General features: G+C 39.4%; 1 protein-coding gene across 2 annotated transcripts in view; it reads right to left on the bottom strand.

Annotated features, from left to right (window-relative positions):
• Positions 1-24,162, bottom strand: part of ETS1 (ETS proto-oncogene 1, transcription factor) — a 190,636-nt gene that overhangs the window by 34,048 nt on the left and 132,426 nt on the right. For both annotated transcript variants that reach the window (XM_027835254.1, XM_027835255.1), the window contains 4 exons: positions 8,334-8,453; positions 5,922-6,122; positions 2,533-2,610; positions 1,690-1,941 (listed from right to left, as the gene is read on the bottom strand). In XM_027835254.1, the coding sequence (XP_027691055.1) occupies positions 1,690-1,941; positions 2,533-2,610; positions 5,922-6,122; positions 8,334-8,453 (651 nt within the window). The remainder of the gene's footprint in view (positions 1-1,689; positions 1,942-2,532; positions 2,611-5,921; positions 6,123-8,333; positions 8,454-24,162) is intronic.

The raw sequence follows: 24,162 nt of genomic DNA, 5'->3' as shown, positions 1-24,162 counted from the left end.
AGGAAGGAAGGAAGGAAGGAAGGAAGGAAGGAAGGAAGGAAGGAAGGAAGGAAGGAAGGAAGGAAGGAAGGAAGGAAGGAAAGAAAGAAGAAAAAGCTGGGGTAGTCAGGGAAAGGGGGCAGATACACAAAAGGGGTGAAGTTTTTAAAGACAGAGGCAATTTTAGAATCCTCCGAATGGATCAGCCCAACTTTCCAATACATCTGAGACAAGCTCTAGCCTCTGCCACATTTGCCTAGTTTGTGAACAGAAATCTCCACAAGAAAGTCTTCCTAATATACTGACCTGTTGAAAGAAAAGACATATATGCATAATGCATATAGGTAAATATGCATGTGGGCATTTATTTATATGGACATACAGATCCAAAAACAAGATTCCAAAAGAGGAAGATAAAGTTAGTCCCCCACATTCCCCTTCTGCTTAAAACATAAACAACTTAAGCATTCTCTGAACCTATGAGAGAGAAGGTGGGGGAGTAGTTCTGGTTCTAAAGGGGGCTTTTCTTGCACTTTTTACCAAGATACTTATAAAGCCTCTCAAGGGGAAGGTGAGCCAGCATACTTAATAAAGACATTACTGTGGGCAATCCATGAAGCCTATTGAGAAGTCTTTCAAATAGAATTTAGAAGAAGATGTCATTTGGCATTTTACTTCTAAGCCCTTCCCTGAAATTCCTAAAGAAAGGTTCTCCTGCCCTCACTATAACGCAAGTTGCCCCCTGAACACAGATTCACACCTTATTAACTCATCTGAAAAGCTTCCTGTCTTTTCTCCTTCTAATACAATTTGTTTTGCCTCAATAATCAAAAACTCTTTTAGACCCCTAATGGACTACACTTTGCCCAAATTAAAACCATCTGATCTTTTAGCCTAATATCCTGCAATTTTTTTTCTCTGTGTGTTTTTCTATATCCTGACTCTTAAGGTTGGGGAAGGGGGTTATTTACTTTAGTTTGTATTTGTTTGTTCTCTCTAAGTCAGCCAACACTATTTTTAAAGCACTTCCTATGTTATCAGTGCATTATTTCATCATTATTATAATAGGTATGTCAACAAGAGTCGGTCTTCTTGGAATCATCCTACTGCTTGTTTCACTGGTTTTCCAGTTGAATGTGTACTCTGACAGTTCGGGTTACTCTAAATCTTTTGCCTCCAAAACAGATCCCAAACTAATTGTCCTGAGAGTATCCTAGCAAAAGAGAGCATGAAGAAGTAACAGTTTCACTATGGACAAGAGAAATCCCCACAGTCAGTTTACAATAAATCTGCAATTTGATCCAATGACATTCTGGAAGCAAAAGTGGGAAATATATGAAGCTGTTATGTTTTGCTCGGGTGGACTAATTTAGTTGGATCCACATCTCCTCAGAGCAAATTCCACCTTGAGAACAGACAAATCCAAACACTACAACAATCAGCTCCAATTCTTACCCATTTTTTTCTCTAAAATAAGAAAGCCAGCTTAAGTGATTTCAACCTCAGTAAGGATCACTGAGCTTTGCTATTAATGATAATAAGGCTGGAAATTTCAGCATGGAAACTTTTTAATGCCCCCTTATTCAGGGCAGGAAAAACTGAATCTGAGGGTCCCCATAGTACCAACAAAAAGAAAAAGAATTTGGGAAATGGACAGAAAACAGATATTCCTGGGAACAGGAGAAGCTTTTGAGATAAGGTCTTACTTACCACGACTGGTCCTCCCCATACACATGTTGTCTGAGGTTACAACTTCTTGTTTGATTGTGAAATAGTCAGTAGACAAGGTGTCTGCCTGGAGAGGATCCCTGCTGAGGATGACTGAGGAATAGTCATTCTCGTATTTGAGGGAGAGGAGCTCCTCAGAGCTGATGGGGTGCAGTGTCTGGTAGGACTCAGTGATGAAGCTGGGCTCTGAGAACTCTGATGGAGGGACACACTGAGCATGCTCAATACCATAACCTGCAGGAACAAAAGTTGGACGGAAAAATGGTAAAAGTAAAATGACTGGCGAGTTGTACTTAGACTAAACTAATCTCCACTCCTCCACTCCCAACTGCTAGTATCTTTCCCCATAAGAAGGTCCCTTTCCAACTGCTCTCTCTTTCTCCTCTCTCTCCATACACACACACACACACACACACACACGAGTGTGGGTATGAGAGAGAAATGGTGGCCTTCTCTAGTGCAGGTGGAGGGGCAGTTTGGAACTTAAAGTGTAGCCAAAAACAAAATTAATTTAATATTTAAAAAGGAATATAGACTCCTTGAGGAGCCAGAAAACAGGATCTTCCTTTCTCCACTAGGATTTAAAGTTGCATGGTACACACTCCTGAATTCACTCCTAGCATAGGATGGGATAGAATAGGCTTTCTTTCTGCCATCCAAAACAGCCCCACTTTAAGAAGCAGAAACAGTAGCAAAATAATCATAAGAAGTCTTTCATTTCCTCCAGTATCAATAGGGATAAAGAGCTCTCAAGCTAGGAATTTTTCCCTAGGTTCACACCATAGAAAGAATGATAATCACGGACAAGTTGGACATTGAACTTACTAATGAAGTAATCCGAGGTATAGCGGGTCTCTGGATAGGTAGAGTTGACTCCACTAACTTGATATGGCTTCATGTCCTCTGCAGCAAATAAGAAGAGGAAAAGGTCAATAGAGAAGCAATATTTGGCCCAAAAGGATCTTGGATGCAAGCACCAGAGTGATCTCAACTGTTCTTGTATGAAATCAGCATTTTCATTCATTGAGGCTACTGTTCTAGGCCTTTCCTGCCCCCAACTCCCCAGGCCTCCTCTGGAGTGAGGCCATTGGTCACAGAAGGGTATTTAATTCTATTATTTCAGTAGCTCTAAAATCAGATGTAGGCTCCTGGAGAGTACCAAGTGATTTCAGTGAAATTCAGGTCCTTAACCTCGATGAAGTTGGCAAAGTTTGCAATCATACAGTCAAAGAGCTAGAATGTACAGAAGGAAGTCCAGGCAGGCCATGCTCTAAACTATCTAAGAAAGATGGTAATTTTTCTCATTTTTAGGGATTTTCAAGTATGCAGATTCCATAGACTCTCTTGATAGCCTTGGGTGCCAGTTTTAATCACCTTACAAAGAAGCTGCCTGGGTGTTTTATCTCACCCTAATATTTCAGGTACAGGATCAGGTAGGACACTGGCATGGTAGGTCAAACTTGAGATGCAACTAATCCTGAATAAGAAGAAAGAAAACTAAAACACATGAAAACAGGAAACTAATCCTTAATAATGAGAAAAAAATGAAGCACTAAGGATGGAAAAGATCTGCTTAGAGCAACTATAGTCAACTTATAATCCTATAACTAGACTGACTAAACCACATGTCAATTCTGTCATAGGTATATCTGATTTTATTTTCAGTGAGTCTGTACTAGGCAAATGAGGTGGAAATAGAATTGTGAGCCTATTGTGGAATTGTTTTTAGGGAGGTACAGAAGGGAAAGTTGTTGGGAGTTTGGGCTTCAGATATTCGATAGTATGTTGGGCAAAAAAAGGTTACAGGTGACAGGCCCATACCTGCACAAGGAAACAATTCCAAGTTCAAACAAAATTATTAAACTCATGAATTTGTGGCTTATCAGATCAAAACAGCAGCAGCACCATTTACCCCTCAGTCTTGCAACCTTCCCTCTCTAAACATTTAGGTTCTGTTCTTGTAGGGTCTGGGTGATTTTTTTTTTATTTCTATTTGTTTTAATTTCGTTTTTAATGTATTACAGTTCCCTTACTGAATGCTTTAGCTTGTGTACAAATAAACAGCCATGGCTCGATTCTACTTTGCTCTGGCCAGGAATTGTTTTTTACTGACCCTTTCATTGAAAGTCAATTCAGGTGATCAGATTTTTGTCATCAAAATACATTAAATCTGAGTCCAGTTCAGTTTCCCTGATGGGAAACAGTGCTAGCAACCAGAGAGTGCTATGGTCTCCAAGAGGCCTGAAAGGACCAATAGGTTTCCCCAGCTACCTACCTTACTATTAAGGAGGAATTTAAACCCCATTCAAATCCTAGCAGTTCTGTTTTAGCATCCAGAAAGGGCACAGGAATTACATTAGTGGGGTGCATTTCAGTTGACAAGTCTGGTCAAATTTGCTGTCATGTTAACAAGGCAATACATAAACTATAGTTATTGTTTCCTCCCTGAGGAATGTAAGTATCTTGAGGGTAGAGAATAGTACATTTTTGTCTTTGTGTCCCCAGCACCTAGTACAACAGCTGGCAAATAGTAGTTATCTAATAAATGGCTGATGAATTGGTGGCTTGAATTATGTGCCTGCTACATATTTTCCTTCCATACACTGGGCATTCATTTCTCTCTGTATGTGAGGAGTCTGTCAGGGCATCAGGAAAATCTACGCATCTGTATGTTGGTCTACTAGAACACAAGAAACAAAATGATTTACCTATTTCTTCACTGCTTACTTTATAATTTATTTATTCATTCATTCACTTATTCATTTATTTGTTTGTTTATTTATTTTGCAAAGGATAGAGGAAAGGGCTAAGGATAACAATTGTGCGCCCAGAGGAATCTAATTTGGGTCTCTCTCCTGGGTAATGCAGAATGGAAAATATTCTTGAACAAAGCAAGGTCTTGTGTAAAATAAAAGTGCTAACCCTGAGCTTTTTCCCCCTCCCCCAGAGTCTGCCAAGGGCTAGAACTGGTGACCACAGGGAAAGGGTGGGACTGGGTTAGAGAGGGCAGCCGGCTTCTAGCCTTACAGTCAGCTGGAGGGCACTGCTGACTGCTGGTAACTACAATTTATTTTAAGAAGAAATTCAGAAAAATAAGAGTAAAAACACCCAAGTTTGCCTCCTGCTGCCATTTCTATACTCAGCCAGGACTGTGGTACATGAGTCACTTGGTCCTAAAAGGTTGGAAGGAGTTAGTAGGGGAGACCATGTCATTACAAGGTTGCAACATAGTGTCCCAAGGTGACCCACTGTTCCTTTCTCAGATGTAAAAGGTGCACTGGACTCTTCCACTTAGAATCTGGTGAATGGTTGACAGGCTTGACCTGCCAGTGAACCCTAGGGATCCAAGCTCTCTCACAGACGTGACCAGGTATGACCCCTGCTGAATGTTGTATGCATTGGAAGAGAGGGAGGAAACACCAGGCGTGGGGGCTGAATGTGATCACTGTCATAAATTACATGTTTATGTTCAGTTTATAAACACGTTTTTCAGAAAATATTCTTTTAATGCTTGAGGTTGGAGATAAGTGCTATGGATGGGTCCCTAAGTACTGAAGGAAGTTGAGGAATAAAACCTTGCTACAGCTCAGAAATAAAAGTCACAACTTTACACAGATCTCAGGAGCTCTGAAGACATTGGAAAGCAAGGCTCCACAAATTTACTTTGCATCTAAGGGCAGCCAAAAATTTAGGAGCCAGGAAAATATTATTAAGTGAGGCATATTTCAAATTACTTTTAAGTAGTCAAACATGTTTTGATCCATTTTTCCCCATCCGTATGGGGAAAAATCCGTATGGCCAAGGATGTGAAGAGAACAAGAGGCTCTAGGCCTCTCTATGGGAAAGATGTCTTCCCTTCCCCCACCTGCATGAGAGACAAACAAATAAAGTAAGGACAGAAGGGGACAGGTCCTAAGGGCTTTGCTCTTTCTTGAACAAGATTAGGTACTCATATATCACCTAGAGACCCAAAAAGAACTCAAAAGCATAAAGTTTACCAACTAAATTCACACTTTTAAAATCACGTTTTACTATCAAATAATTCTATGGAAAGTGAGGTGCTGTGATGAAATTATTAGGCACCACAGTAACATGGATTCTATTCAACTTTTTTTGAACGGATACCCAGAGATATCAGCATCATTTTACTGGTTCTTAAATCTCTAACCCCCAAATAAGCCTCCACCAACCCCAGTTGTTTAGTGCTTCGTTACCTTTCTGTAGGATCTCTAGATGCTCCCATAAGATGTCCCCAACAAAATCAGGGGCCAGTTCCAAAAAGCAGTCTTTGCCCAAAGCACAAAGGGCAGCTCCACTCATGCAGAACTTCTGAAAGTTCACACCTTTCAGGCTGAACTCATTCACTGCCCACATTACCCAGTCCCGAACATGGGTTTCTGTCCATTGCCGGGGATCTGAAAGAGAAGAATGAGACAACAAGCCATCAGGTTAATCTTTTAACCCTTTGTTTCTGCCCCTTTGCACATACTCTAATGAATGGAGCTCAGCAAATTAATATATAGAAGGTTTTAGAAGCCAATTAGGAGGAGGGAGGACTATTTTGTAGGTAAAACGTACAAATCAGTTATCAATGCCATCTTATGATTACTCTTCCCCACCCCTGTTTTATTCCCACCCTCTTACCAGCTAGGAGAATGCCATAATCCATCTATAACCAACATACCCAGAGTATCTGCTACCCTTCATCATTCTAGACACAGACTTCAATGAAAATGAAATATGAAGAGAAAAGAAAAATCTAAGATCATTGATGTGTTAGTTTCTTACTGCCTTATTTCTATTACCCTAATCACTTTGATGTCCTAGAAGTGTGGATAAGTGCTTTTTTATGACATTGATACTATTTCAAAGCACATCTTTCTTTGCTCTATCTTTCATCACTTTATTTTTTTGGTAAAATTATAATTCTTATTTTAAAATGTATCAATTATTATTTTAATAGCATTCATGGCAATCAGAAATAATCAGGTGAATAATAGTTATAATACTTCTATTAAGTTATTACATTGCTCAAAATATACACAAAACCCCTTCCTCTAACCTCAACTTAGATTATATAATATGCAACATATAACTCTTGGTCATGACTCCAGATTTCCCATAACCACACCAGTCTTTGATGAATACTGGCAATGCCAGGAAGATGAAGTGTAGAAGAAGGCGTGCTATGCCCAACACCAAAAAGCTCACTTTGGTCGTTCTCTGTAACTTTGGTTTACAAATGGAAATTCAAAGTGATTGGTATCTACTTTATCTTTCATTAGAAAAGCTCACTTTGGTCGTTCTCTGTAACTTTGGTTTACAAATGGAAATTCAAAGTGATTGGTATCTACTTTATCTTTCATTAGATAGATGTCTATGGTGAAGTGGTATATGAGGGTAAATACATATGGGAGGGGAGGGGATAAGTTTTTATTAAGTACCTACTATATGCCAGGCACTGTGCTAAGTGCTGTACAAATATTATCTCATTTGATATGAGTAGGCCCACTCTAAGAATACTAAGTTTTGGATTTCCCTGGAGTGGGAGTCAATGCCTTAGTCAAAAGGGGATGAGGCCTGTTCAGGGACCATACTGCAGCAGCAAGATGGTACAGCAGATAGAATGTTGGGCCTGGAGTCAAGAAGATATGAGTTCAATTGTAGCCTCAGACATTTAGCTACGTGGCTCTGGAGAAGTCAATTCACCTCTGTCTCAGTTTTCTCAACTGTAAAGTAGAGATAATAAAAGCACCTACCTCCCAGGATTGTTATGAGGATCAAATGAGATAATATTTATAAATTGTTCAACACTTGCCTGAGTGAAGGGACTTAGAAGATGCTTATTCCTTTACCTTTCCCCTTACTCCTGAAGAAACTATCTTCCTAGATTCAAGTTTTCCATGTCTTCTTCCACAAAGGCTTAATGAAGTCTCTTCTAGCTACTTCTTTCCTCTTTCTATATTTATTTTTTTCCTTTATATATTATATACGTATATATCTTCTATTTCCAAATATTTTCAAATAGGATCCATAAGTTTGAGATGGTCAAGTTCACATACATTTCTTCTAACAGTACAGAGATTGCAAAGATATAAAACAGCAGGGCCCAAAGTAATTTTGGCTTTGGTGACACATTTTAGTCAAGGGACAATTGCAGTTGTCCCAGAGGTGATAAAGGATCAACATAGAGAGGCAGTGTGGAAGAGGGAATAGAGAGACAGCTGGATTCTAAGTCGGGAAGCCCTGGGTTCAAGTCCTGCCTCTGACATACTGGATTTTTGACCCCGTACAAGTCCTTTAACCCCTCAGTGCCTCCAGGCAACTTTCTAAGAATATAACTTGAAGAGTTGGTACTGATTTGCATTGACATAAGGAGTTCCTCTCCAAGAATTTCCCATCCTGATGAAATCACATCTGGTCAAAAGGAAAAAAAAAAATAACCATGCAAGACAGCACTGGAGACTTCAAAAGATTATGAGATGTTACATTCTTGGTCTCCCAGAAGCTAATGGTTGAGAGGGGGTGGGTTAGTAGGGTGGTTGGGAAAAGAGTGATGGCATGAATGCCAGATCTTCCGACAGGCCTAGGACCAACTTTTTTTTCTCCCAAGAATGAAAGCATACCTTTGGGAATTCCCAGCCGTTGCTGCTCTTTAGTGAAACCACTGAAAGTGGCTTTCAGTGCCTGTGACATCATTTCTTTACTGCTTGGAGTTAAGAGAGGAACATCTGCACATTCCATATCTGTAATAAGCAGAAGGAACACAAGCAAATTCAATAACCAGAATTAAATAAGTTAATGAATAAATAAATAACCAACCCTGAAGGCTCTCGGTTGCAGAGAGAGCCCAAGAAGGGGCAGAAAGTCAAGGAAACACTTGGTTTAACTTTAGAGGAAATATGTGAGACATCAAAGAGCCAGCACAACCTAATGAATGGAGTGCTAGCCTTAGAGCAGGAGAGATTCTGGGTTCAGGCTTCATCTCTGACACATAAGTTCTGTAGCCCAGACTCCTAGGACCCCAAAAACTTCTCCAAGGCTCTAAGTTATAGAGTAATTATAGATGGGCATTGAAGGGCATTTCTTTATCCCAAATTTCCTGGACAGCTAAAGTCTCAGGCCCAGACCAAAAAATAAACAAACAAATAAATAAATAAAAACACAAAACAAAACAACAACCAAAAAAACAACCAAGGAATCATTTCTATGAACAAATATATCCTAGGCTTTATACAGACTAGCAGATATAACCACTGCCAGAGCAATCTCATTCCAACTTAATTGATCAATCATGTATCAAGCACCTATGTGCAAAGCTTTATGCTAGATGCTGGCAAATAAAAACACAAAAATTTTAGTGCTTTCACTCATGGAATTTTCATTTTACTAAGAGTACAAATCAATAAATGTTTATTAACTGACTACTCTATGCCAGGGTATATAACATGAACATAATAAATAAATACAAGGTAACTGGAGGGGGAAGTAATTTGAGGAAGAATTATATTCACCATAGAGTAATGGAGATGAAAAGCTAATAATTGGGAGCATTTCATAAAGGAAGTGACACCTATAGATGAGTCATGACAGAAGATAAGGATTATGAGAGGTGGGGATGAGAGAGAATGTGCTTCAGGCATGAGGAACGTCTTTCACAATTGAAGAAAGGTTGGAAATGGGATGCGGACATTGGGAACCTAGCTAGAAGACCAGTCTGTCTAGAATATAGTGTACCTGTAGGTGAGGACAGTGAAATAAGACTGAAAGGCAGACAGATTGTAGCCCATTGGAGAGGGTCTTACCTGTGAGATTACTCATCATTTCCTTTATTTATGCCCAGTCCTTCCTATGCATCACCACCCTGCCCCTATATCATTAAGTGAAACAGTTTGAGATAGCAGTAAAATAGATTGGTTTGAAAGCGGAAGACCTAGGTTTGAATCTTTCTACTAACTAGCTGGTTTTGGGAGGTAAATTCATTTCTGTTTCCTGGGACTCAGTTTTCCTACCTGTATAATGATGAAATAGGAATATATTATCTCTAAGATCCCTTCAAACCTCAATTCTAAGATCTCTTGACTAAAAGAACACAGATTTCTGGCTGAAATCAAATACCTTTGGGTTCACTCAAAAGTACAATTTCTGACAAGCTAATAAATAAAGACAGAAAGATTGGGAAATTTCTGCTGGTGTTACTGGCTAATTTGTCTTAGACCTTGGCACCAATCCACTTTAATGTCAGAGGTCATTTGCCCTGCCCTAACCTGGAATCTAATCAGTAATGTGAAACTGGTGGAGCTAAAAGGATGAGATAGGTTAAAATGAAGCACTTCCAGTTAGCAAGCTTTGGGTTTTAAGGAATAAATAAGGTCTTAGTTCTTGAGGTAGTATTAGATGGGGGGGGGATGGCAACTGGAACAAATGCACTGTCTGTCAATCTCAAAGTGAAGGGAGACTCCAATGCATAGAGACAACTGTTATCTCTTTTATTTGCCATCAGAAAAGCTGCAAGAAAACTGTTAAGGGTCTATGTTCTGTTCTCAAAGGGAAAGAAGAATTGATACAGTTGTTGTCCCAAGCCCTGTCCCAGTACTGGGGGCCCTAGAGTCCCAGGGAGTGGTTTTGGTTTGGGTCACTCTGGGACATGCCTCAAAATCTAATGGAAAAATCAACAGTCCTCCAGGAAGGCTGACAAAAGATGGAAAATCCCAGATTGTAAGTGGGGTGGGGGTGCGGGGGAAGGGGGGTGAGGGAGGGAAGATGGTGATTACATAAACATCAGTCCTCCAAACAATGAGCAATCAGTAAGTGACTCACTAAGAAACACATAAATCCTCATACACATACACACACACACACACACATAGATTTTTAAAAATATATATCCACAATGAGGCTCATCCAGATACTTCTGGACCTTTGAAACTAAGACCTTGCCACTGGAGACCAGTACCCTATTGACAACTAATATACTTTGCTTGAGGGTAGGGGCAATTTCTATTTTTAGAAAGAAATTCAACAATAAAAAATATACAATAGAATTTCAATAAATATACTTGTTTAATGGAATTGCTCCAGTATGGAATTGGTTAACTTCCCTCTCTTCACACCCAATCTCTTCCAAAATTGGTGAGTTTGGGCCATGTAAGTTTTATTTTGTTTTGTTTTGTTTCCTCCATCTCCTTTCTTCAGATTTATGACTCGATGAAAAGCACTTTACTGAAGGCGGAAGTTGGACTGGACAGCACATGTGGAAAATATAGGCCAGGCCAAATGGTGGAGTAGTGGGTCTGCAGTTGATTGCCAAGTGGAGCTAAAGGGTGAAGTCAGCCAAGAGGCCTCAGGCATCTACCAAACAGAAGAGTTTGGGAAATCTGACCCCTGGAAGGGGAGAAGGACACAGGGTAATTGAGAGGAAGGAGAATCACAAAGGTTCAACAGACATTGAAAAAGGACTCCCCAGCTTTAGCATCTTAAAACAGAATCCACAGTGAAGGTCTGGACAGTGCTGCTGAGCTGACAGTTTTTCACATGGGTTGTTGCTTCCTGCCTGGAGAGCTTGCATTTCCAGGTTCTCAGTTGTTCCCTTCATGGGAAGCAGCTGGGATTATTTTTGCCCATCCACTTCAGTGCCATCACCAACATACTCAGCTACCACCTTGTTAGTGTCAGCTGCACAATGGCTCCAGAGGCTGAGCCCAGCTCTGCCTCTCTGATTGAGTGGAAAATACCAAATCTCTTGGAAAATATCTAATGACCCAGCTTATGAAAGAGCCATCCAAGCCTACTGGGGACACCTGCACTTGGACTTGAGCTCCCTAGGAATCATATCATTACCCTTGATCCCAAAGGATTCAGATAGTTGGGGTCAGAGCCTTAGCAGCATTTTTAAAGGATGGAAAGTATGAGCTGTACCATAAGTACAGCTAATAAACACACATAACATGAGCATAAACACACACAAAGCAGTGGTTTTGCTTTTGTGACTCAAACTGCAAATTAATAAGCATGTTTATCAGCAAGCATATTTTTATAAATGTGTTTATAAGTAAGCAGATTCTTCTTTTGTGAAATCACAAGGGGAGACTCCTACTATGTTACCTGGTTGGTGTTAATCATTATACTGATTAATAACAACGACGTGAATCATATAACAGACTGAGGGCTGGATCTGGAGGGAGCTCCAGTCTGCTGAAGTTTTATCACCTCTCTCAAAGGATCATTATTATACATTCTGGAACAATCATTTCAGTTGGTCCTAGATTCTTCTTTAGAATGAAGTCATTAAATCTTTCTACCTCTGTTTGATCATAGGATGCAGAGGTCTATCAGTTACCAAAACAAATTAACCAATTTGCAAATGTATCAGAAATATTCATATCATTTTGATAATACCTAATTTATTTAAGCACCAATTATATTCAAGGCATCATGCTCTGTTCTGGAGGGGGGAGACATATGCAAAAAATGATCAATAAGACAGAGTCCCTGGGACACAAATAATTATAATACAAATTAGAATATGGTAAATGTGCCTACGAAGCACAAAGAGCTATGAGGAAGAGATGGCTTCCAGACAGGAGCACTGGGCAGGACAGGACACCTTAAGCTGGGCCAGGCTAAAAAATATGTTGGGCAAAGGGGAGCAATTAAAAATTTGCAAATAGGCAAGTGACAAATTCAAAGTTGTGTCATATGAAGATCATTCAACATTTCCAATTTGTAGGATGTATTTGTCTCAAAGAAGCAAGATGAAGCTCTGATGGTCATGAACCTCAAGGAAAAGAAAAAATAAAAGATGCTAGCAGAGTGGATTCTGCTGGCAAATAAAAACAACAAGACAGGGACAGGAGCGGTGATTTCACTGGGCCATGGAACTCTCAATCGAGGAAGCTCTTTCTACCAATGCAGGTCAGCACCTTCTCTGAAAGTCTAAAATTTACAATCTTAGAGAGTTGCCTAGATTACTAAGGGGCTAAGTGTCTGGCCCAGGGTCACAAACCAGTGTATGTCAGAGAGGCACTTTGAACCCATCAAGTCTTCTTAGTTTCAAGGCTGGCTCTTAATAACTAAGACCTGGCCTCTTCTTTTAAAGCTTGGACTAACTTTCTGGTCCTCAAATCTGTTTTAAATATTAATGATTCTTATTCAAAGATCAAGTGAATTAATATGGAAAGTGCTTTTATATAAATGTGCTATAGCTACTACTATTATTGTTGCTGCTGTTATTATTATTAATATTATTATTATTTCTATTACTACTGATATAGAGAAATTGGTGAGCAGATGGGCCCTAAGATCTTTATCCTATGTGTCTAAGCAGAGCTGATTTATAAAGCATCTATCCACACAGATGGGGCAGGATAAGTGAGTGGTATTTTGAAAGCAGCAAAACATCTTTTTTTCATTTTAGCCATATCTCAAAAAAGTTTTTTCCCCTCTCTCTACTCCATGCCTATTTCCAGGGTAATGTAAAACAAGAATTTCAATTCATTCACATGTAACTCAGAGGGTATTGTTTGGTTTTGAAGAACACTTTAAGGGATTTATTTTGTTTTGCTTTGTTTTTTGTACCATTTAAAACAAATATGCTTCAAATCAGGAAGCTGCATGTCACCATTGCTATATAGAATCTCAGTCTGTGATGACTTTGAATATGGTGAGGAATTACCTCCTAAACCTGGCAAGATTCCTTCTCCCATCACTCTCCAAGGAACCACTTGAAGCAGGCTAATGAATGATTCCATGAGACAATCACAAGAGTTGTATGGCCATCTGATATGTCATACCCCTGGTTAGGGATTCTAGGACAATGGTTCTATCCCTGTCCTTCCAAAACCCTGCTCTATAGCCTCCCTCTTTCTGTGTATTGGAGTGTAAAAAGAAGATAAAAGCTTTGGCCCACCACTTATGCAATGACATAGAACACAGAACTGGTACAGTACCCTTCTAACAGAAAAAGAAGACATTCTTGTTATACAGGAAAGAGGCACCAAGATGCGGAACACAGAGGAGAGGCAGGGTTATCTTGTTTCTCAGTGTCTTTAAAAATGGGGCCATTTGAAGAGTCCAACTCCTTCCTAGAGCTAAGAAACTCAGAATCACATTGGACTGGCCCTTGAAGCATATGAATAAAAAAGGAAGTAGGAGGTAGGTCATGCTTTGTTTCTCTATTTTACTGGGTTCACCTTTCTGGGTCACCTGAATTAGGAATGGTACAACTTGTGGCTAATGAAACCAATGTTTTGAGCTTTTTTTTAAATTGTCATTACTAAATAAAAGGAAACCATGAAGAAGCTTTCTGGTTCTTATAAATATTTTGTAATGAATGAATTAATGAATGAGCAGTTGCTCTATTGGAAAGGACCAGGCTCTGGAGAAAGAGCATTCAGTATTGCAAAGTAGAGGAGGTCCTCAGCTGCTGGGGGGATCTGATAATTTACCAAACTGACTCTAGGGAACCCTGCCTTTGCTACAGGAATGGTCTGAAGAGCTCAACTTCTCCAACCCAAAACAAATTCTCTCTAAATCTGTCTCTATCTCTTGTTGTCTCTCTCATTGTCGCTGTCTCTCTGCCTCTCTGTCTCTGTCTATACATCTCTCTCTCTCTCTCTCTCTCTCTCTCTCCTCTCCTCTCCTCTCTTTCTGTCTCTCTCTTGCTTCAAAGAAGAATTTTGGTATGAAAACTTACTGGATACAAGTAAATCCAGAAAGAATAAGACAACTTCCACTCAATACATGAAGAAAGGAGAAAAGTGTTGGGTTTTTTTTTTCCATGCCTTTCATTTCAGATTGTCTGTTTCTATGTTCATCCACCCATGACTTGTGACTGAGACAGGAAGGATTCTAGTATAATTCAAGAAGTGATTTGGGGGAAATTGTTTTTAAATTGAATTGCTAAAAATAAGACCACCTAATAATTCCCTTGGCCAAAGGTAAAGATATTCATCCAGATTCCCATATTCCACAAACAATGAACTGATAACTGTAACTGAGTGTTAATTCCAGGAGCTCAGAGCAGTTTAAAAAAGGGATGGAAATCATTAAAATCAACAGAGTATAAGCAACATTTGTTGCTTTAGCCCAACACAACTAGGCTACCCATGCCCAAGGTGAAGGAAAACTTTATCTCTATAATTGTCATCTTTGAGGTTTGCCCATCAAAGGTGCTAGCAATAACTCTTAAGGTAGATTCAGTGGAAAAAGAAAACTTAAATTCAAGTCAAAGTCTAACCTCTTATAAACTTTGTAAGCCAAGTTAAAATCTGCTACTTACAGTGTGGGTAACCTTTGGCAAATTTTTTTATTTCTATGGGCCTCAGTTTTGTCATCTATAAAATGGGTACACATACCTCCTAGGAGTATTTTGTAATTCTGTAGTGGTTTACCTGTGCAAGCTATTATTTCTATTATAAATGAGCATTCTGGAGTTACCTAGTTTTGTTATCTCTTGTTCATCAGATGGATAGAGAAAAACTGAATATGAAATAGTCTGCAGTAAGTCTTAGGTATAGCATACTTCCTCCACCTCCACCCAAGTAATCGGGCCACAGACCTATTTTGGTTAAGGACAGCAGCACCTTTGCTGGAAAATCACCACCACAGCAATAGCAAAAAGCATGAGAGGGTTTATAAAGCTTCTGTATAGGCTCGATCCCAGACAAGGACAAGTGTTTCACTCCACCCCTTCTACCTAAATAAAGAAAATACCATCTTATTTTCATTGTGTGTGTCTAAAGCAAAAGGAACAAAGATAGTGGAGGACAGAGCACTGGGGAAACAATTACAACATTTGGCTTCAACATCTCAAAGTCTCAGATTTAGGAGGAAACTCGGGGACCAAATCTGTACCTGAACAGAAATCCCCTTTACAATAGACATGACTCTTAGTCATCCAGTCTTTGTCTAAAGATTTCCAATTATGGTCAAATCAGTACTTCCCAGGGTGGCCCATTCTCCTTGGGAGAGCTCTAATTGTCAGGAAGTTCTTCCTCATGTTGAGCCAAAGTCTACCTCTCTGTTTAAGCAGTCTGATCAAGAACCTGCTTCAGTCAAAAGATCCAACAATACCCAGCACCAATGTGCCTGTCATATTTCCTTTGTACAATTTGCATTTTGTCTATTCTTTTAAATAACATGCTAATGATTTGTTTTGACATCTTTCTCAAGCTCTCCTAATGTCTCCAGTCAGCAAAATGTTACTCAAAAGGAGGCAAGAAAAGGATGGACAGATGATCCCCATTCCACCCTCTGATGACCTGACATGACCAAAAATGCAAACTTGGGTCTCTTGTTACAACCTCTTGGGCTCCACTGGCAATCTACATAGCTGCTGATGGAAATTCACACTGTTTGGCTTCAACATGCCAACTTGGAGGGAGATGCCACTTCTTAGAAGGAAGCTGGTTCTGTGACAAAAAGTATGGTCCCGAGAGAAGTCAATTCACACCCCAGACTACACAGAGAAATCATCTGGTCCTTGCAGAGTAGCCTGAGAAAGAAGCCTCCAGATAGAAGTGGATTTAACATCTGTAGGAAGTGACCTCAGTCCATCTCCCTCCCCTTCCCCAAAAGGAGTTTTAACACATTATTCCCACTGAAATGCTGAGGATTTGGTGACTCACTAGGCTCACACATGGTTCCAATGAGCCCTTGACCATTACATGGTGGGAAGCAGGAAAAACAAATGAAAGAAGTTGTAATTCGGCAGCAAGAACTCAGACCTGCCAGACAAAGGAGTTCCAATGCGTCTTCCCAAATTTAGTCAGGCACCTGACATGCGAAAGCTATTTTTAATCGCTGGATTTATTTCTTTCCTATTCCCTCCTCCTCCACCTCAGCAAACTTTACTGAGTCAGGGCAAAACCCAAATCAGTTCCAGGTGTTTAGGGAAACCCAGAAGAGGCTCTTCCGTTTCATGATCCATGCCAGAAAGAAGAACCTTCCCCTGGACCCCAGAGCCAAGTTTTCTTGTTTCTCCATCGAGCAGGTTAAATCTCCCATTTCCTTTGGGCAAATGGCCTCACAGGGGAAACAGCCAACTGAATGTCTGTGCCCATCTGGAATGGCTTCTGGATACTGGGCTTTCTCAAGCAGCAAAAACAAGTCTTTGATCCACATAACATGGATAACAGGTATCCATGAATGAGTATGCATACAAGCCTATACTAAGTACTACAGACTCCCTCAAAAGCATGCTGTCCCTGTTCACAAGAAACTTTAGTTCTGGTGCTATTTGTAGATAACCATTGATGGGCTCACCATTCCCCAAAGACGAAGCAGTAAGATGGAGATACTGTCTTACACTCAGGTTGGTATGGCTGTTAGTATAGTAAAGAGATAAAGAGTCTGGGTCTTTCCCAGAAACTAAGCCAAGAGAAAAAATCAACACACAATCTCAGTCACAGGGAGAGAAGCCAAAAGAAATGACCTGACAATTTTTGTCCTATTGTGTTTAATTCTGAGCACCCCCTTTTAAGAGAGACATTAACAAGCTGGACCTACCTTGAGAAGGGAGAATATTATATAGTAAAGAGACTTTAAATTATGTCTTATGAGAATCAATGGAAGAAACTGAGGGTAAAAGAAAAAAAACTCAGGGGAGACAAAAAAAATTATGGATTTTGAGCTAGAAGAGACCTTGAAGATCATCTAATTCAACACTTCCATTAAAAAAAAACTTTTATTGATTCTTTTCCTTTTCTAAAGATCACTATTTCTTCCCAATGACTCTTCCCCACCCTCAACTCCCATCCTTAACAGAACTCTCCTTTATAACAAGTATAGTCAAGCAAAATAAATCAACACATTTAGAATACCATTAGAGTGGTTGAAGTATTTAAGAAGGCTGAATTTGGAATAAGTAAATTTAGATTCAAATTCTACCTCAAACAGTGACTAGTTCCGTGACCCATGGCAGGTCACCTAACCTCTATTTGCCTCTGTTTCCTTATCTATAAAAGTGAGGGGGTTGGACTCAAACTTTGAGATGCCTTGTGGCTCTAAATCTATGATCCTATAACATCTCTGCTGGGAAGCAGAGGCCATGCTTCACTATCCATCTTCTGAAGTCATGACTAATGACTGCATTAATCAGAATTATGAAGGGTTTCACTGTTCTTTTAGAGTACCGTAGCAATTATATAAATTGCTTTCCTGATTCTGCTTACTTCATTCTACATATGTGTGTGTGTGTGTATACATACATACATCTGAACAAATTACAAGTGAAAGTCATCAATTAAAACATAGTAGGAATAATACAGGATAATATTTAGAACAAATTACAAATGACAGTCATCATATAAGTTCTCCCAAGTTTCTCTAAATTCACAATATTCACCATTTCTTATAGTACATTTGCTACAATTTATTCAGTTATTCTTCAATTAATGGACATCCACTACCTTTTACTTATTTGCTACTACAGAAATTGAAGCAATTAATATTGGGCTTAACATAAGGAAGAACTTCCTAAACTCCATTTCTCTTTGACCTCCTTGAATTATATGCCTTACCATGGTATCACTGGGTCAAAGGATATGTAAAATTTACTGACTTTTTTAGTGTAAATCATCAAGTCATAATTTCAACAATAGCTTATTAGTGTGACTATCTTCCCATAGTTGCTTTTCATCTTTGCCCATGTGATATCAACCCTTTGCTTTTTTAGATGTGGAAACAAAGACCAAAAGATAGTTGATTAGCCCAAAGTTACGTAGGCTGTATGTAGCAAAGCCAGGAATTTGAACGCAGGTTCTCTGACTATAAATACAAGATTCTTTCCATTACATACTACATGATTACTAATTTCAAGGGCTGGTACAGTAAAAGATTAGATTTGTTCTATGTAGCCTTAAAGGGGAAAACCTGAATTATTGGATAGAAGTTACAGGGAGATAGATTTCAGAACAATATAATAAATACCCTTCTAATAATTAGAAATATTCAAAATGAATGTAGGGGGAGGTAGAAAGTGGGGAGTTCCCTGGTACTGGTGCTATGTAAGCAGAAGCTGAATGATCACTTGTCAGGGATATTAAAGAAAGGATTCATTCAGGAAAATAGACTAGCTAGATGCCTTCCCAGGTCCCTTGCAATGCCGAGATGCTCTATAGTTTCGTTTTTATAACTACAAGGCTTTTTTGATATGTCAGCAGTTCCCTCATTAAGTCACCATCACCAATTAATATAGGTCTGCCACAACTCTGCATGCTAGATCCTGAACTACACTCCCTTCCCTTCCCCTCGACCCCTCAGTTTTTTAAACTTTTAAAAATGTGACACAAAATGAAGATGTGACTTCTTGGTTCCTAAAACTATTTGCCATGGTAAGCATTTAGTGAAAATCAAACTGCACCTTTTCCTAAGCATCCATATGCCTTTAAGTTTGTAAATCTCTTATATGACATTTAAAGGAATATTTGCTCTAGGGATTAAAATTCTCACTTACTGGGGTCACTTAAATATTATAGTTCCAAGAATCATTGAAGTCTCAGTTTTTGTTTTTGCTTTTAAGAGAAAGCTCTGTACTGGGGGAATAGTATAATATCTTTCAAATGAGCTTTACATGTGTTAGAGTGACTTTGTATACAGTATCTCATTCACTTCTTACAAATACCCTTATTCTGGAGGGGTCCCAAATTTTATAGTACAGCTATTCTTCCTCCTTATTAAGTGCACAAGAATAAGGGTTACTCTACCTGGGTAGAACACACAAATGCAACCCTTCCAATTCTAAGGGCCTTAAGGGTGTAATATCCAAATAGCTCTTCCCATCATTCAAGCTTCTGAGTCAGATTCATCTTCTGCCCCTGACTTCATCTAAAGTGACATAATGCTCTTAGAACCAGTAATATCACAAAATAATTCCATTCAAGAAAGGATTTCTTAAAAAATCTTCTGTCCTGCTGCCATCCCTTGAGCCTCTTTTGGAGGGATTATGAGACTAATGCCATCACTAGGTTACCTCTTCCCCCTAAATTGCTCATTAATTTGGGCAGATACATTTTTAAAGAAATCTCTGTCTCTCTTTGGCTCTCTGTGTGTATCTGTGTCTCTGTCTGTCTTGGTCTGTCTGTCTCTATCTCTTTCTCTTTCTTTCTGTCCCTCTCTGTTTCTCTCTCTGTCTCTTTGTCTCTGTCTCTGTCTCTCTCTCTCTCCCTCCCTCCCTCCTTCCCTCCCTCCTCTTCCCCCATCTTCTCTCTATAAATTGTGAAGGCCAGAAAGATAAATGGATGGAAAACATAAATACATTTCTCCTCACTTTTGCCATTTATTTTTTAGGGGAAAAAAGTTTTATTTGGAGAAAGGGATGGTTTTTAATCCCCAGCACATTTCACAGGGACAGCTGCTACAGCCCAGAGACTTGAAACACTCAAAGGCTGCTCCCTTTCCTCCCCTGAATCAGCCTCTCTGACCAGGAACATTTGCTGGTCTTGTGCTAAGGCTGGGCTGCAGGCCCACTTGGCATTCTGTTTAAAAGACAAGGTGGGGAGTAGGAGGGGTTTTGAAAATCAAAAGCCAGTTCAGTTGGACAAGGTGGGCAATGAAGAGGCTATCACTGGGCAAAGCAGACAATGTGGGCAACACAAATGGAGTAGAGACCATTTATTTAGGCTGGACCTGTTGAAGTTTTTCTGCACTTTTGAACTGTTTTCCTAAGGCCTGCCTCTCCCTCCTACGCAGGAAGCAAACATAGAGACATGCATCTTGCAGCTAGAGCTCCTGTCTTCCAGACCTAGCCCCTGGGAAAAAGCAGGAGGAGGTGGGATTTGGAAATGAGGAGAGAACAAGGAAGAAGAGAAAAAAACAAAGATCTGGAGTCAGGAAACAAGAACAGGAAGTAGGAGAAGGTAGGAGAAGAGAGGGGGAGAAAGAGAGACATAACTGAAAAATACCAGAGGAAAGAAAGGAGGGTAATGGAAGGTTCCAAAGAAAGGGAGTGAAGAAAGACACAGAGGAAGAGAGAAAGGTAGATGGATAAAAGAACCAAGAGAGGCAAAGGTATCACAGAGTCTTCGGTATTAGAAGGACCTAGATCATCTAGTCACAGAATCTTAAGAGCTGAAAGGAAACTCAGGGACCATATGGTCCAATCCATACCTGGAGAGGAGATGCCTGAGGAATATCCCCAACAAATGGCCACCTTGTATCTATTTGAAGACCTCTACTGAGAGAGACCCTACTAGCACAGCTTCTGGGGGCAAGTGATTTCCACTTTGGAGTAACTCGAATTGTTCAGAAATTTGTGTCAGCACCTCCACCCTCTCCTTACTCCACAAATCTAAATTTGCCTTTCTGCAACTCCCACCAGTTACACCTAGGTCTAGTCTCTGGAATGAAAAAATCCTTCTTTCATATAATACCTCTTCAAATAATCAAAAATAGTTATCATGTCTTTTACCAAACCTTTTCTTCTTCAGACTATCCCAAGTGCTTTCAACTTATCCTCCAATGGGATAGTTATCATACTGGTCTCCCTCCTCAGGACCAACCCCCTCATTTTCTAGATAAAGAAACTGAAGCCTATAGAGGTAATGGAAGCAGGATCAGGTCACCAATTATTTGCGGAACTAGGACTAGGTCTCAGGTCTCCTAGTTACCAGACCAGTGCTTGCTTCCACTATACTATGCTCCCTTAGCTAGCATGTAATTATAGATTAACCTACTATGGGGTAAATGTGACAAGAGAGCAAGAGCCCAGGGTGGGGTGGGGGGAGATTTGGAAATTGAAACACAGAGAATGATGTCCTGGAGAAAGAAGGGAAATTGTACAGAATCTTGGTGTAGCAGAGTCAGACTATGAATTTAAAGAACTTATCCTCTCAGCCTAGCTTAGGACTCCCAAGTAATAAGGCCACATTCCTAACCCCAAAGGGCTCATTCCTGGAATGGAACATTTCCAAAGATAGCCCCCTCTAGATTTTCTTGCCAATGGCCTCATTCTGGAATGAGAAGAGCCTCAAGGAATTCCAAGAACAGTCTATTCACCCAAAGATATCCACAATGGATCAACTAAAGTGAGGGCATGCCCTGTCAATTCAGCAAATCTCTCTTTCTGCATAATTCCCACATGTTCTAAATGTTTCAAGTGATCAATAAGGATTTATTAAGCACCAATATGTGCCAGGCATTCTTCTAGATGCTAGGGATTCAAGTACAAAGAATGAGCCAATCCCTACTTGAAGGAGTTTTCAAGAAAGAGTCCTAGTTGTAATTAATGATATTTAAAAATGGACATTGGTCCATAATTTTTCAAAAGCATTTATTTACCTCATTTATTTATAAATATATATTTATTTATTCATTTAATTATAAATATATATTTTTTAAACTAGAAAAGGTCCCTTTTTCCAATGGAAAATCAAAAGCCCCATTAGAAATGGAAGTTGGTCTTCCACCCCTTATAGAGGACACTGAAATCCCACATCTTGATGCTACAGAAAGAAAAAGAAAATGGATGTTCTTCTTACATTCTGAAGCTTTTTCATGCAGATGTGCTTTCCTTTTAATAAATCAGAAGAAGAGAAAAGCAGATACAAATCCAACCTTACATAGTAGAACTATCTGTTCTTGACCCATGGAAAATCACTTGGAAAATTCAGAACATTTCAACCCCATTTCCCTCACACTAGTTCTGGGAAAAGCCAAGGAAAAAGAGGGAAGGGGATAGCTGACTGCCAATGTGCCAACCATTTGGGATGAAACAGTGCCCTATAAAGACTGCCACAGCCCCCAAACTAGAGGTAAATATTTGCCATCAAGAGTAGCACCTACCTCACAGGATTGTTTTGAGGATCAAATCAGATCACTCTGAAAATTTAAAATGATGAGATATTAGCTATCATCACCATAATTTTATTAATATCATCATTATTATTATTACATATTCAAAGTTGGATGCATCACCCTGTATACACTGAACAATATTTGCCAACTTCATGAAAAGCAATTATTAAAAGTATCTTTAAGTTTAGACAGTTAGAGCTAAATAGATCACTAGACTTGGAGTCAGGAAGAACTGAGACCAAATCTGATCTCAGACACTTAACTAGCTGTGTGACCCTGGGCAAGTCAATTAACCACTGTCTGCCTCAGTTTCCTCATCTGTAAAATAAGAATAATAATTGCACCTACCTCCCAGGGTTGTTGTGAGGACCAAATGAGATAACATTTATAAAATGCCTAGCCCAGTTCCTGGCACATAGCACATAGCACTTTATAAATGCTAGCTAATATTATTCTATCATTGGATCCTAGAACTTGGGAAAAAAATAAAGGTCCTCTAGTCCAACCTTCCACCCAGAGCAGCAATCTTTTCTACAACAACCCCAATGAAGGGACATTCAACTGCTGCTTGAACATTTCTGGTAATGGGGAACTCATTACTTTTTGAGGCACCCCAATTCCATTTAAGGACAGGTCAAACTATTAGAAAGTTCTTTCTTATTATGAGCCAAAATCTGCTTCCTTATAACTTGCACCTATATAAAGGCAGGTTTTGGATTAAGACATAGAAGATATGGATTCTAGTGCTGGCCTTGCCTATGCACGAACCAGGTGACCTTGGCAGAGTTCCTTAACTGAACTCCATCTGTTAAAAAGGGGGGAGGCTTTCACACAATTGTTTTGATAATAGATATGAAATAAGGTAATAGATATGAAAGCACTTTGTACTCAAAAAGTGCTATATAAATGGTATTAATTATATCATGTTGTCTTTTTATTGGTGCTAGTTCTTTCCTCTGCACTACAGAGAATAAACCTAATCCTTCTTTCCTGTGGCACCTTTCCAATGTCTAAAGGCAGAAATTATGTCATTCCTAAATATTGTTTTCTCCAGACTAAATATCCCCAGTTGCTTCTACTATTTTGCAAAAAAGGAGATTCAGATCTTTCACCATCCTGGTCATCCTGCCTTGCACGTACTCGAGGTTGTCCTGGTCCTTCCTAAAATAGAACAGGATGAACAGGACTTAATATCCCAAAGTACCTAACCCACAGGGTAGTTGTGAGACTCGAATGAGATAATGTTCATAGAATGTCAGTTATGCTCGCAAGTGCCTGAATTATAATGACTGAAGTGAGGATGAAAATGAAAGAAGAGATTCATGAGATATTACGGAGAAAGAACTAGCAGGAAGGTGAGTGCACTAGGGGTGTGGAACAATGCCAGTGCTGTCAGGTTCAATTGATGTGTTGGTTAGTTTTGCTGAACGCTATCTTTTTTAAAATTTTATTTTGTTACAGGAGATAGCTCACTGGTAGGGGGGTTGGGATGATATTTTCAGAAATGAAATTGATGTAAAAACAAAAGATATTAATATTTTTAATTATAAAAGAACTGAGGATCTGACAAATGGTGGAAATAGGAAGCAGGGGTTGTGGGAAGAAGAAGAAGAAGAGAAGAAGAAGAAGAAGAAGAAGAAGAAGAAGAAGAAGAAGAAGAAG

Source organism: Vombatus ursinus, unplaced genomic scaffold, assembly GCF_900497805.2.
Source record: "Vombatus ursinus unplaced genomic scaffold, bare-nosed wombat genome assembly UNPS02014813.1, whole genome shotgun sequence".
Taxonomy (NCBI): Eukaryota; Metazoa; Chordata; class Mammalia; order Diprotodontia; family Vombatidae; genus Vombatus; species Vombatus ursinus.
Note: the sequence above shows the minus strand (reverse complement) of the source record. Positions and strands in the feature narration are given on the sequence as shown.